The sequence below is a fragment of the Neolamprologus multifasciatus genome, chromosome 14 (assembly GCF_963576455.1).
Source record: "Neolamprologus multifasciatus chromosome 14, fNeoMul1.2, whole genome shotgun sequence".
In the NCBI taxonomy this organism is placed as follows: domain Eukaryota; kingdom Metazoa; phylum Chordata; class Actinopteri; order Cichliformes; family Cichlidae; genus Neolamprologus; species Neolamprologus multifasciatus.
The window spans coordinates 23,405,701-23,420,934 of NC_140452.1; the positions used below are offsets into that span (position 1 = coordinate 23,405,701).

At 41.6% G+C, this 15,234-nt stretch overlaps 1 protein-coding gene across 1 annotated transcript; it reads left to right on the forward strand.

The window, feature by feature from the left end:
- The first annotated feature begins 2,484 nt into the window (after positions 1-2,484).
- On the forward strand, positions 2,485-14,644 carry fzd4 (frizzled class receptor 4). Its single transcript, XM_085130822.1, has 6 exons — positions 2,485-3,456; positions 8,946-9,083; positions 9,217-9,603; positions 9,929-10,074; positions 10,724-10,971; positions 11,130-14,644. The coding sequence occupies exons 1-6, from the start codon at positions 3,193-3,195 to the stop codon at positions 11,546-11,548; spliced, it is 1,602 nt and encodes a 533-aa protein (XP_084986948.1). The 5' UTR covers positions 2,485-3,192; the 3' UTR covers positions 11,549-14,644.
- The last annotated feature ends 590 nt before the right edge of the window (positions 14,645-15,234 follow it).

The window sequence follows — 15,234 nt, forward strand, 5'->3', positions numbered from 1 at the left end:
GAGAAAACTGTGTGGCATTGATAATTAGAAAGCCCTGACTATTTTTGCTTGGCCTTCAGCAGTGGAAATCAGCATTACTGGATTGCAAAACAAACCGCACACAGACCTCATGCGGTATGTTTGAGAAAATCAATTTAAAGGTTTATTCCTTCTTGTTACAAAATCAGTAAAAACACACCAAACGGAACTGCGCTGTTATGCTGCTGTTGAAGCGACTTCTGCCACTGGTGACCTGAATGGCTGAAATTCCTCACCTTCCCACATCCACACAAGCATTTAATAGATTTTGATTACATATTTACTCGACCAGGTCCCACCTCTGCAGCCTTCAAATCCTGCGTTCTGTACAGTCACTATAAATTAACTACTCAGTGTAAATGTTGATGTTATGCTTAGCCTGACCAAAGTATTGGCAGACCTATTTCCTTTCAAAGCTGATTGCTGGTTTGGTTAGAACGTGGTTGGCGCTAAGACGCAGGATGGCTCAAAAAATACCCTCCATGTGGATTCATAAAAACTACTGTCAAAGTACTAAAATAATTTATTATGAACAGCCAGAACATCTGTGTCCCATGCAATCAGTCAGCTGTATTAATATTTATAATGCACATCTGTTTCTTTTAAATACAAGTTACATGTATAAACATATTTAAATGGGACTACTTTTTTCTTTTTTTGCTGAGCAGCTGAATGTCAGTTCAGGAATGTATAAGTGTGTAATGTCTGATGTGTTAGTTTTACGGCTTAAAGGGTAACTGTGGTCATTATCTACCCAGTGTAATAGTCATTAGTTCATCCATTCAAACATGTTACATGCTCACTTCTGCTATTCACACTCTGTTGGGAAGGTGAGGGAGGTGGTGTGTGTGTGTGTGTGTGTGTGTGTGTGTGTGTGTGTGTGTGTGTGTGTGTGTGTGTGTGTGTGTGTGTGTGTGTGTGTGTGTGTGTGTGTGCTGATGCCACTTTTCTCTGCTTTCACAGATACTTACTTTTTCCAGCAATCTCATTTTGAACTATCACAATTTCCTAAATTAAGCTTTGCTCGAGAACGTTGGTCCCAAGTTTGCTTCGTTTTAAGTTCCCATGCATTCACTTCATTCTTTTGAACCCAAGTACACACACTCTCATGCACACAAGCCACTCCCCTGATAACCATCAGCTCCAAGGCACACGCTATTGTTTCAGCTCAGTGCTAATTACTTCAGGTCTTGACCTCAGGTTCAAACGAAGAGCAATAGAGGGGGAAGGTGCATATGCGAATATGTGCCCCTCTGAATGTGTGAGTGTTTCTGCGTTGGGGGTTGGGGTGGTTGGTTGGGGAGGTCATTGGTGCTGCCAATCAGTTTTCACACTGGATTTGCAAAACTATCATGGGGTGATCTAAGAGGGAGCCAGAATAGCAGCACAATGACACCAGTCAACTTGACTGCTGGTGATTTGAACATGTTTTCAGCATGTGTGCAACTCTCTGATATAGACAGGAAATCTCATAAAATATGATAGAAACAGTCTGATGTGCAAAAGTGTTTCTAGTTCAAGTTTCAAGTCTGTTATATCACAATTAGCTATCTGTGCAATGTTACTGTTCTTTCCTCGTCCTGTGTGTTCCAGTTTTTGTTGATAATGTTTACTTTGTGTGCGTAGATAGTAGAGCTTAAACAGACACATGTTTGGGGTCAGGGCGGACTTTTATGTTTGTGTCCATGAAAGGGTGTGTATTCAGTTGTTTCAATAGGTTAACTCCTGAACCTTGATAAATAATGCTTGGACGTGGTACATATTTAAATGACAGAACTACAGCAGTCCTTAGAATAGATGGAATTTAACTAGAGAATCATAACTTTGCAGAAAAGCCTGAGTACTGCATATCTGCTAGTCTGCAATTGCATCTGAATTTTCTGAGCTGGATTACATCTGGGAGATTCTTTAAGCTGTCATAACTCTGCACGTTACTTTGAAGAACACACACATTAAGCATCCCTTCTCCCAAAATATTTGCAAGCATATCCAAGCCCTTTCTCACCCAAGGCCACTTAACAACACAGAAAAGCCAAAGTAACACTCTTCACTGCTAGTATCATGCTGTAAAAAAAGAAAAGAAACCTTATCCCTGGGTGCCACTTGCAAACAAAACCTGTCCCGTATGTGCATTCACTGCAATGCAAAACAGATTTCCAATGCTTCAGCATCACTTAAGGTCCTATTTTCAATTACAATGTCATGAGCACTTAGAGCTGACAGGCCTTTAGAGAAGGGGAGTGGAACCTGTGGTGACGTGCCAGATGCCCTTAAAAGACAATTAAGGACTTTAAATATAAACACACACACATACACACACACACACACACACACACTATAAATCTACTTTTCAGATGCATATTTTCTAAAAATACAGCCAATAAAATTATATGTAGACCACATCAGCTGGTCAAAATACACGTTCTGGATATTGTCAGAATTAGCTGGGGAATGCTTCTCATTTTCTTTTTAGGGGGAACGGAGAGGAAACACAGTGAGAAGAATGAGAAAAGAAAAGAAAAGCATGAAAAAGGAAATGAGTCGGGAGAAGGCAAAATGCTGAAGGAAAGGAAAGAGCGAGAGGGGGTAGAGAGTATAAAGGGGAGAGGGGAGTGGATGAAGCTCGCTCTTCTATTTTTCTCTTGGATCCCGCCCACCTGGCCAGGGGTTGGTCAGGGAAACCCAACTCCCGTGCTTGGATTGGTCGGCTTTTCTCTGGACGAGGAAAATAGTCTCCCTTCACAGACACAATAAAGTTTAATGCTGGACGCTTGGAAGCAGTAGGCATAAAATCAGTCCCGCTGTATGTTTTGTCGGTCCGCTGCGCTTTCCCACACGGAGTTACTGACGGGAGACGTCATAAGAAGGACTTGAGGATTTATCAAGATGCAGTTTTGTTTGTTTGTTTCTCAAACTGCAAGTGCGCACGTTATTTTAATTGAAAACACGCGCTTTTGATATCGCAATGATCCACTGCTGCGTTCAGGATATTTGAATCTATTGAATGGCTCAGAGTGGGATTGTGTAGCTCCCAGAGCGCACGGACGAACACGCACTCCAGCTGGACTACAAACGCCGCTCTAGGTTCCAGGGCGACTTAACCCGACTGTGTTTGACGAGATAATAACTGTGGCAACATTTACAGAGGGGTAGCCGCTCAATATCAGGGTGACCATGCCCGGGATGATGGTGTCGCTCACGGGGTCAGCAGTGCTTCTCTTATCTGGATTGGTCGCTCCGCTCTGCTTGGTCAGGGCTTTTGGCGATGAGGTGGAGGAGATGACCTGCGACCCGATCCGGATCAGCATGTGCCAGGGTCTCGGTTACAACGTCACCAAGATGCCCAACCTGGTCGGCAACGTGCTGCAGTCTGACGCAGAGCTGCAACTGACCACGTTCACGCCGCTCATTCAGTACGGCTGCTCAAGTCAACTCAAGGTAGTGGACCCATGCGAATCGTAGCGACTTATGTCAAGGCATCACAACAAAGTAGAATAACCAGCATGCAAATATAATAATAATAATGATGATAATAATACACCATTAACGTGCACAAATTTAGGAACAAGCCTGGTCTAAAAAAAGCACGGCTCAGTCTGGAATCTCTGCTATATTTATTTACGTGCGTCAAAGAGAGAAAGCAGTGTGTTTGTCTCAAAGCGCATGACAGAGAGCTGCAGCACTGCGAACTGATCAGACTGATGGCCCCGGTGATAATGAGGGCCATAACATGGGTTGATTCCCACGAAGTCAAGAGGAGCGGGCGGGAGTAGGGGGCTCCGAGCCTTCCTTCCTTTCCTGTTGTGCCAGGCTGTCATGCTAAATTCATTGAAAATGCCCCCTCTGTCTGTTGACATTCTGAGTTCATGCCCCTCACAGCAACAGCTGAGTCTTTAGTGCTATATACTGCACTGTCTTGTTAACAATGATGCCCTCAGTGTCATAAAACAAATGCTGCTTGTTTGACTCCTGCACCATGTAAGGAAAAAAGAAAAAGATTGGTCCAATTATGTGTCATTTCATTTTCAATTATTGGAGCAGCTGGTGGCACATCAGAGATTTATTTTAGAGATGGCAAGTTTCAGTGTGGACAAATGGTGTTTACATTTTTCTATAATTTGCTTTTATTCCCTTTATTTAGAGACGCCCAGTTTCAAAGGCATGCAAGCATGTCCAGATCGTCTAGACATCCCCGTACACTGACATGAAATCAAGCCCACACCTTTCCAAGTGCTTTTTCCTCCCTCGGTCCTTATTTTAAGTCCACTGCCCTGTCTGTAGTGGCATGTGATTTTTTTTTTTACAGCATTAGAGTGACTTATTGCTGTGTGCAGCTGTTGGGAAATAGGGGTAAAAAAATATTTTGGCATGTTAAATTAATACACTGCTTAAGAAGCATACAGTGTGTACTAGACAACCACACAGAACAAGAAGCAACTGCAGTATGAAGCCAAACTGTCCTCCTCCAGTTGTAAATTGTCCAGTGAGTTTAGCTGACAACCCAGTTTCTCTCTCTCACACACACACAGATGCTAAAGAGGGAGAAAGGAGAAAGAGGAACCGTATCATTTAACATTTGCTCTAATGGGAGGCTTCCTGAGTAGTAACCGGAGTAGCTTTTCGCAGTGAAGTGACAGGACTCAGGTTACCAACAGTCAGGGAAAACACCCAGAATATGTGAGGTTACTGTCACCGCTTGAGTATGCAGAGCTCACCGTGAGAATTATTTGAAGTATAACATGTGTTGTATGTCTCATGAACTTCTTTGAATGCTTTAGTCAAACCAAGACACTATTACAACATTTGGGTTGACTGCATTTTATCAAGTCACAATTATTCAGGGTAGCAGGTCTTCAATAAATTCCAGGAACAGACATTCTCTGTTTTTGGTGAGAAACTCTATAACAGGGATGTCAAACTCATTTTACATTGTTGGCCACATAAAGGCCACTTTGGGCCAGACCAGTGAAACTACATGATAACCCAGATGCTGAGCAGGGAACAAGCTGAGAGTTTAAAGGACGTTTTCTTAGACTCAGATTAGTGATTTTGATATTGCCGTGGTAACGAGTTGCTGATTCATTATCAGAAGACAAGTCAACATTGTCTGCTTGTAGATATGTAGCAGAACAGTAGCTCAATCATTCAATGTATATTAAATTGGTTTATATCTCAAACATGCTTCAGTGCACAGAGGCAACAATTTTAACTTTTCCCCGCCAGTAAATTCTCACAGACACTAAGAGTTGTATAACATTTCCCTGATTATTTATTTCCCAACCTTGACACCCTTGTTGGATTCATGTTTCATTTGGGCTCCGTTCAAGGGCCAATTTCAAGCTGCGATTTGTTTATAACTGGATCAAGGCTGCAGTTCTGTAACATGTAGTTCCTGCTGTGGCCCAATACATATTTTGATGTTTTTTCAAATGGAAAAACAGCATCAAACCTTTTACTCCAGCACATTTTTTTTAACCACTCCAAGTGCCTAGAGCTTGTTTCCGTTATCTCATGGTAGCTGAGTGAAATGCACTTTCTGCTTCTGTGTGTTTTCATATCATGAGCCTGGTACAATTTTACACTCTGGCTTCAAACAGATTTCACTATAAATGCATGAAATCATTTAAAATTGCTACCCTCTGTAACCCCAGAGTACTTCTTCACTCACTGCTCACCTCACTGCTGCTAGAATGTCTGCACACAGTCAAATGTGACTCCAGACTGTTCACTATCTTTATAACACTGACTTAGATATCTATTTCAAAACTATTGCCATGGGACAGAATAAAACTTAGGCTTAGATCAGGGGGATCATGCAGCATTACACGGCACATGCCCTTGCTGCTGTAATCACCACAGATTGTTTTTGATGGTACGGATTTGTATGCGTAACCTTGGAGCAGGTTAGTGTTGACTCTCTCTGTCTTGACTCAAGATGTGGCATTCCTTATTAGAGGTGAAAATAGAGAGCCGCTAATAGAAGAGGTGATGCAATGTAATGAAAGTCGGAGCAGAAAAAGCAGCAGGATAGCGAGACGTATATGCAAGTAGCTGGAGGAGCCACATGTGGGAGTACTGTACAGTTAGCAGCTGTAATCCAGTTGTAATATACAGAAAGCCTGCAGGGCCACAGCACTGTTTTCACTCCTCTAAAATACACCACACAAATGACACAATTTACCTTGTGTTTCACAGTTTGATTGAAGTGGATCAAAGTCTTAAAAATTATGACATAAGATTGGATAACTGTTGCTCTCCTGCTGCAATTTCAGTGTTTAATTGAAACTGGCTTAAGTATACTGTTGCTTTCACTTTTTCTAGATGAATTGGAGCCTGCTAGTGGGGTTTGGGGCCAATACTAGTGCCAGTTTTTAATGGGCAAAAACTTCTGATATTCATATATACATATTCATATATATTCCTTATACTGCACAGAGGATGAAAAATCCCTTTAGAGTTCACTGCTTTGAGAATTCTATGGGAGGAGTGCTGCTGGCATCATTAGCGCCCACTTGTCCACTTTTGAGCCGTGGTTCTCGAACTGTCGGGCGGACCCCAAAGAGGCCCACTTGAGCTGGACTATAAAACGGCCAAGTTGAATGATAATGATTATTGTGGTTGAAAATAAACACGCATTTACAGGTGATATCATGCTGGCTCTTATTTCACTACAGTTCAACTTGTATTCATTTTATAAGTTATTAACTGTTGTTGGGTGTGGAGCATTAGCTTTTGTCCTGCTTCTGAAGTGTGGCATGCCAGAGGCCTTGGATGGAGGGTCACTCCAACTCAGAGTTGTTCCGAGGGATCCCCTTTATATTATGATGAAACACTTCTATCTTGATAATATTGGCCTTTTCAAGTGAACAAAGGGTATCTGAATAATTTGATTAGTGTGAAAATGATTTGAATAATATACTGTGAGTTTAGAGTCACTTGGTGCCAACCCAGGTGAACATCTGTGGAGATTCTGGACAGATGTTTTAGACAGCATTCCCCATTAGCATCATTAAAAACAACCAATGAGTGAAAATCCTTTAGAAGAGTAGTTTTTATGCCTCCACTTGAAGAATCAGTGCCAAGGCTTATTGAAGCACTTCTGACAGCCATGTAATGGACCAACACCTTAAGTAAGAAGCTTTATGTTGGTTGTAGAGATGGACCGATCCGATATTACGTATCGGTATTGGTCCGATACTGACCCAAATTACTGGATCGGATACCGGTGAGAAATAATAAATGTAATCCGATCCATTAAATATCAAAAAAGCACCTCACAAAACTTGCTACACGGCATAACTCGCCTCATAACCGTAGCAGTTGCAGCAGTATGCATCAAGTGATAGAGCCGCTGTGTGTATTTGTAGCCTTGCTACCAAACCATTATTTCATCTCCGAGGAAGTTTTCCCAGAGAGAAGTAAAGCAAGTGTGTAAGTTCATCTCTGAATGTTTGTAAAGCATTCCAGCGTTAAGCTTAACAACCGATATATGGAGCGACTGCCTCTCTCTCTCTCTCTCTCTTTCTCTCTCTCCTGCTGCTACTTCAATCTGAAACTGATCAATGATCAGCTGATCGGCTTTTCTGTTGCGAGTCCGTCTCTCTTCTTTGTTTTTGGCCCACTTTGCACCAGAAAGAGGAAACCAGTGGCTGAACAACAGCCGCACTATTAAGCTTGATCAGCTGTTGTTAGAATTTATTTAATATTACTTTCTACACCAGGATCCTTTTCTATGTAGCTGACAGCTGGTAACTGTGCAGGGGCGGATCTAGCAAAGTTTAGCCAGGGGGGCCGATAGGGCATGAACAGGGAAAAGGGGGCACAAAGACATACTTTTCTTTCTTATTCTCATTTAAAATGTTTAGCTTTTAATAAATAATTATCTGACTCTTACACCCAAAGTTTTAATCTGATGTAAAATATATAGAAGTCCATCACTGTGTATAGTAACTGTTAAGTCTAATATACCCTAGTAAGCTATACTACTTTTTCCTTTGGGAAAGTACCATCTGTGCAGTCTGCAATTCTGTTGAAGAAAGATGTTGAATCTATTTAATTATTCTTGAAAAATAATTTATTTCTGTGCATTTTCCCCCCTGCATCAAATTAAATTTGAGTACATCGATTAAGCATCATGAGGTGGGGGGTGGTTCCCTTTTTTTTTTTGCTGGGAGTTTGCAACCCTATTAGTTAGGTTGCTTAATATTTCTGCTAAGTACTCTTTAAAATACCAGAATAGGGAGGATGGAGCAGGTTTAAGTTTATTAGATTGATCAGTATTGCTGAACTATGAAATATTTTGGGCGCAGTGTATTTTTTACATACAGGTATAACAGAATAGCTTTAGTGTTGTTATTTATTTAAACTTGAGTATGAACTTATACAAAATGCAGCAAGATATTAAAAAAACTTTTATTGATTAAAAAACACACTGTATCGGATTCATATCGGTATCGGCAGATATCCAAATTTATGATATCGGTATCGGTATCGGACATAAAAAAGTGGTATCGTGCCATCTCTAGTTGGTTGTCCTTCATTTTTCTGCCCATACCTTATGTTAGAGTTGTGCTGAACAGGAAAATGATGAGTGGCCATTGTTCCTGAACTTCCGGCAATGTGTTTGACAAATTAGACACAACTTGACCCTGCACCTACTTGGCTGTGGTTCCCTAACACAACTGCAGACATCGATGAGAGTATTGTGAACAATCTCCCCAAAGAGAAGCGCATATGTGCCAGTATATTACTATTAGACTAATATATTGTCCGTGTGACATTGCTTTTTCTCTCAAAAGTTGCTTTGCAGTCACTCTCTGCTCCATGATTTTAAATCTCATCACAGAATGCATAGTTTGCCAAACTTGATTACATTCACAAAGGATCAAATGTTAAACATGTATTTCTTTATCTCCACTTTCCAACAGTTCTTCTTGTGCTCAGTTTATGTGCCAATGTGCACAGACAAGGTTCCCATCCCTATTGGTCCATGTGGCAGCATGTGTCTGTCGGTCAAGAAAAAATGCCTCCCCGTGCTCCACGAGTTTGGCTTCATATGGCCTGAGGTGAGTCGTATCATCATCAAAGACATCATGCATGTCTTAAAAAAATACGAGTTCAGGTTATAGTTTAGCAATGTGGAAAACCAAGAAACATTTAAATCCATTACTGACATTACTCATTATGTTTTCTGCCCAGGAGCTCAATTGCAGCCTCTTCCCACCTCAAAACGACCACAACCACATGTGTATGGAGGGTCCAGGGGATGAAGACCCTCCATACCAGCCCGTCCGCCATCCTCCCCACCAAGAGGAGTGTCACGCCCTGGGATCTGCACCTGACCAATATACTTGGCTTAAACAGACTGAAAGCTGTACGCTGCAGTGCGGCTACGACAGCGGGCTCTACAGGCGAGGGGCCAAAGTGTTCACGGACGCGTGGATGGCAGTGTGGGCTGTGCTGTGCTTCCTCTCAACCACTCTGACAGTCCTGACCTTTCTCTTGGATTCTCAGCGTTTCTCCTACCCAGAAAGGCCCATCATCTTTCTCTCCATGTGCTGTAACCTGTACAGCGTAGCCTACCTGGTAAGCAGAAGGTTTAGTATTAATTTCAATCTATTTAATTTCACTTGTTGTGAGAGAATCAATAAAGATAAATAGAGTACCAGGGCCAGCAGTTGAACATAATCCAACAAGAGTACAGTTTGTTTTTGAGTTTTCAAAATGTTACATCAGTGATTAAATACTAAAAGCACTTTTTGATTCATCACTGCGTTGAGATAATTCGGTAATCTCCAGCTCTGCCTCTCTGCATTTAGAAAGAAAGACGATTCGTTCTCTTTTTAATTTCTTCTGGGATTAATTCAGCCTCACCTCTTTTCCCTTTCTGTTCTTTTATGTCATTTAACAGGTACGACTGACTCTTGGGAGGGAACGTGTTTCCTGCGATCTGGATGCTGCAGCAGTGCCAATTCTGGTACAAGAAGGATTAAAGAGCACCGGCTGTTCCATAGTCTTCCTCCTCCTTTATTTCTTTGGCATGGCGTCCTCTCTCTGGTTAGTGCAAATAAACACGGACTTACAGACTTTTTGCTTTATAAATCCTTCATCTCTTTTCCCCAGTTTAATCATTGTCATCAGCAGCTGGGAATGCCTTTTGCTAGAACAATTGGAATATGAGACTTGCATCCTGTTTTCCTTAAAGTTTTACTGCCCTGTCTCATAACCCATGTACCATTTGGGTTCATTTCCGACACATGCAAAGGTAAAAGTGACACTTCTTAAATCTGTCCTGCACTGGAAACACTGCTGTTACAGCTGTTTTTCTTCCTTTTTGCTTGGGCCCTGCTTTCCTGTTTGCCTACACTCTTCCCTATTTGGAAAAGCAAGAGACCAATGACTTCACTCTCTCCTAAAATATGATCATAACCCTCTATTATGCAACTCATGGCTAGCCGGTGTCAGGATAACTTAATTATAATTGAAGACTGGCCATGTCCACCTGATTGGTTATGAAAAAGTTACATAAATGAAAAATTATGTGTCGTTCCAACAGTAATCAGGAGCCTATGGTCATGGCTATGGTCAGGAGCCTATGGAAACAGATTATTTCTATTCACTATAAAAAGAAAAAGGTAATCTGATAAGTGTACCCATGAGGAAAATGTGTTGCTTATATCGCTCCTTTGTCTGCTCTCTCTTCCAGGTGGGTAATTCTGACCCTCACCTGGTTCTTGGCTGCAGGACTAAAGTGGGGCCATGAGGCTATAGAAATGCACAGCTCCTACTTCCACATAGCTGCATGGGCCATTCCAGCAGTTAAAACCATTGTCATCCTCATCATGAGACTGGTGGATGCAGATGACCTGACTGGGCTCTGCTATGTTGGCAACCAGCAGCAGGAAGCACTCACAGGCTTTGTGGTTGCACCACTGGCCACGTACCTGCTTATAGGTAATTACAGCATAATATTGGTATTCATTCATCTGCTTATATTGGGTTTCCTTATTTTCTACTTTGTTCTTCTTCCTTAGCGTTTCTTTAACATACTCAGTTTCTCACTACAATTTTCAATCTGGTGGTCCTCACATGTCCTCCTCCCTCCTCCTCAGGCACTCTGTTCATCTGTGCTGGCCTTGTGGCTCTTTTCAAGATTCGCTCCAATCTGCAGAAGGACGGTGCCAAAACAGACAAGCTGGAACGTTTAATGGTGAAGATTGGAGTGTTTTCTGTTCTTTACACCGTTCCAGCATCCACCGTTATTGGCTGTTATCTTTACCAACTCTCTAACTGGGGGGAGTTCAGGGCCAGCACCCAGGACTCATATGTGGCATCAGAGATGCTTCGAATCTTCATGTCACTGCTTGTGGGCATCACGTCGGGCATGTGGATCTGGTCAGCAAAAACCCTCCACACCTGGCAGCGCTGCTCTGCGCGCCTGCTCAGGGACAGCCGAGTGAGCCGAGGTGGCAAGAGGGCACCGGGCGAGAGCTGGATCAAACCAGGGAAAGGCAATGAGACGGTGGTCTGAGGAGAAAGAAGGAGAGAATGGACAGGAATGGAGTTCTGCTTGTTTCTCTCTCATGTACAGAAACTCACTCTGACGAATGAAGGAGGTCAGATAATCAATAGATGACACGGAGATTGCAAATGTGGCACAGGAACGTTGCAGGAATATCACCAAAACAGCCTCTGGATGTAATTGCATCATCAAAGTAAAGACAGTCCTTAACCATGTGCCTCTATGAAGGAGACAAGATGAGAGGCATACATTAGTAGCAACAATAGTCTCTCTACCTTGATAGACTTCCTTTGCTCAGAGAGCTGGAGAAAGCAAAACAAATTAAGGAAAAAGAGAGATGGAAAAGGCAGAACTAAAGCATCATCATGCAGACCGGACACCAATAAGCTGTACAGCACCACGTCTACCTCTCTGTCTCTCTTTTCTCCAGAGCCTCAGCAGAAGAGACTGAACCTGCTGAATACAAATAACCCTAACGCCATTGTGTCCTTTTAGGGTCTCCTTCAAGTTTTAAATTTTACACTGGAGCAGGTATCATATAGGTGTGGGCTGAAGTTTCCAAGAAGCACCCGATACCTTTAAAACCCCCTCCACATTGAGCGTATCAGACAAAGTGTACTGAGAATCTGATACACTGCCTTATAGCCACAGTTTGGTTATATTTTTCTGCTTTTTTGGGGAACTATACTTTTTTCAGTTCAAGAGAACAGTTAATTTTATTCTCAGAATTTTTGGGAAACCAGCTCTAAGCTGTTTTATGCACTATAGAGATATAATATGTGAAGGGTTGGGAAAGCATTGGTAAGACTGAAAGTGAATCATTATACAACACATTTATATGCACAGCCTCATTGATGGGGAGAGTTTGGTCAGATGTAGGTGCAAAGAAAAAAAACATTTTGAGGTAGTCACCACACCACAGTGAATCCTGGAAATACCAGCTGTGACTTTTATTGCCCCATAAATTTGTAAGTGCTAAGATGTCCTGGGAAATGAAGGAATTTGTGCTTTTCTACGAGGAGCTCGGCTAACTTCCAGTGATGTGTATGGTTTTCCTGGGAATCCGTATATGCTCTTGAGTCGCCATGAAATTCAGGAAATTAAATTATTCCCTCTGTTCTTACCCAAATATTGTCTCTATGGCAGGGTAGTGGTTAGAGAATTTGAGGTTATTAGACAATCACTTGCCATAATACACATTACGCAGCAGCAAAGGGCCGTCACAGAGACATGCCTGTGCTCACACAGATATCACTGTCAAAATGTTTGGCAATAAAAGTAAAGTGAAGACAAGCGGTCTGTATTAGGTGTGGACCCACAGTGGGTGAATTGTGGACTGTAGCTGTGGGTAAACTGTGTGGGCAGAGCAACCACGGTTATTCCACGGGCCCCGTGTGGGTGTGCCCACGCAGGGCCCACAGCAGCTTTACGCGCTGTGGCCCACAAACCCCCCCCCCCCCCCAATGTGAGGTAAATGTAAGTAAGCCCACGTGGAGCCAATAGGACATTTGCCCCTTTGGGTCCCAAAAAAGGGAATTCTGTGGGTATCCCAGCGATGGCTGACCAGAAAATAACCCAGGTGTAGGCCATGACGGCTAGCTTATATTGGGCCCATAGCAGATTTGCCCTTTTGAATCCCCATGTGGTTTTTTTGTGGGCAAGCTATAGTTAGTGTACCTACAAAAAACCGATTGATTTTAATTTTTTTATTCCTCCTGTTTAATCACATTATCCCTGAATGGCACAGATATGTGGAGGTTAGAGCGATTCTTTTAGCCACTGATGAGAGTCCTTCCTGATTCTCGTTGTGCTGCTGCAGATTGAATGTAGGACCAGTAAATGCCTGACATGATATTTTGACATTACTCTTCATCTGAACATCTAAAGTGTCCAAAACCTTTGTACATGAAGTGTACTCATGGTTCTCTTTCCACAAATCTTGTTCATCAGCTCACTTATGACTATATTTTGGTCAGTATCAGGAATCAAACATCTTCTTTTGTGTGCTTTTCTTTTCTGGTCTGTTGGTGTGTATATTTTCTTTCTCTATAAATGTCACATCACGTCTCTCTCCCTCTCTCTGCCTAGACTGTGTTTTTTATAAGGCTAATTTCCCAGACAATCAAACCCTCATAGTAAGAGATTATTGCGCATTGTGTTTCACATTTTCATGGATGACTAAAACAAGTTATTGTCTCTCAAATTGGATTGGAGCTGTATTTACCAAATTCTGAAATTTGTCCTGTGTCCCGTATATTTGCATGACAATCTTCCCAGCAACATTCTTGCATTTCTGCGAGCCTTTATATCTGTAGTATATGTGATATCTGTCACATTTTGCCTTCCATATTTGAGAAGAATAAGGAAATGTCTGTTTCAAACAGTTGAAATGTATAAGACCTGGAGCTTTGTCTTCCTGTGTGTCCTCTGTAACTGTAGTGCCTCACACGTACCCCTGTTTTTGGCTTAATGTTTGGAATTGGACAGAAAATCATTGTGGGGATTCAATTGCCCCAAAATATGTTAAATATGAGCCTTTTTTAAACATTAAGAGACAACTTTTAATGGTTGTGGTGAAACCTAGAACTCCCTCAAGAAAGTGTTTTTTAAACCAGCTTAGCCTGGCACATTTATTACATTTCCAAAGTCAAACAAACATTACATTCACTCAAAGTGAATTAAATTAACCTCTGACCACCTCCCCTCTGAGCTAATGTAGTTTCCCTGCGAATGTTTTGGCGGTCTACCCTATGACCACACTGAGCTTCAGGTAACATTTCCAAACAATCACAGAATGTGCCTTGAAACCCAGTGCGTATGTGTCAAGCTTAATAAAGATTGAGAACCACTGATTATACCGATTTGTTAAATGTTTGCCAGAAACCCAGATATGAATGACTGCCGAAGTCAGTTCACCAGCACTGAATGCAGCCTTTAAGGTCTGGACTGACCCCTGTGTAGAAAAGTCAATATCGTCAATGTTTTATAATGAAATTGCTAATTTATCCATGTAAAAAAAATGACAACAAATTTTAAAATGTGTTTGTTATTTAAAACAGTTTTGTATCAGAAGAATAAAAAAAAAATTGTTTTCTGACATGCTGACGGGGTTATATGTGTGCCTCTGACTTTGATGAGTGTTGATTTCATTGTAGTGACATTTTTCGTTGCATATCGGGAGAAAAAATGAAAATTGCCCTCCAGTTTCTTTAAAGCTTAAAGGTAAACCTTTACCTGAACACAAAGATACTCAAATTACAGACAAATGTGACAAAAGAAGTAAAACGGTAAATATTTCCTATTTTCAAATCGTCATCACTCGACTAGCCAAAGCAGATTTTTATATTTGAGGTGACTGAAAAATGCTTTCCTGTCTGTTGTGAATCAAATAACTAAAAAAAGTAAGTATTATGTACAGAAGAGTAGAGTTTGGTCATAGAGTGCAGTTAGTGAGCATACTATTGTAATGGTAAGACATTCAAAATGTAAGATTGTTATCATATAAAATTGTAGTTTTGTATAAACAAACAGACAATCCATGACTCATAAAGGCCACTAAAAGTGGTGTGAATGAGTGAACCCATGGATAACTGCTTTACTGTTTTGCTTTTGGCCCATGCAGTGTAACATCCTTGCACGTCCTCTGGGATGTGTTTACTTACTGGGTTGAACAATGCTGCCACCTCTTGTCTAAT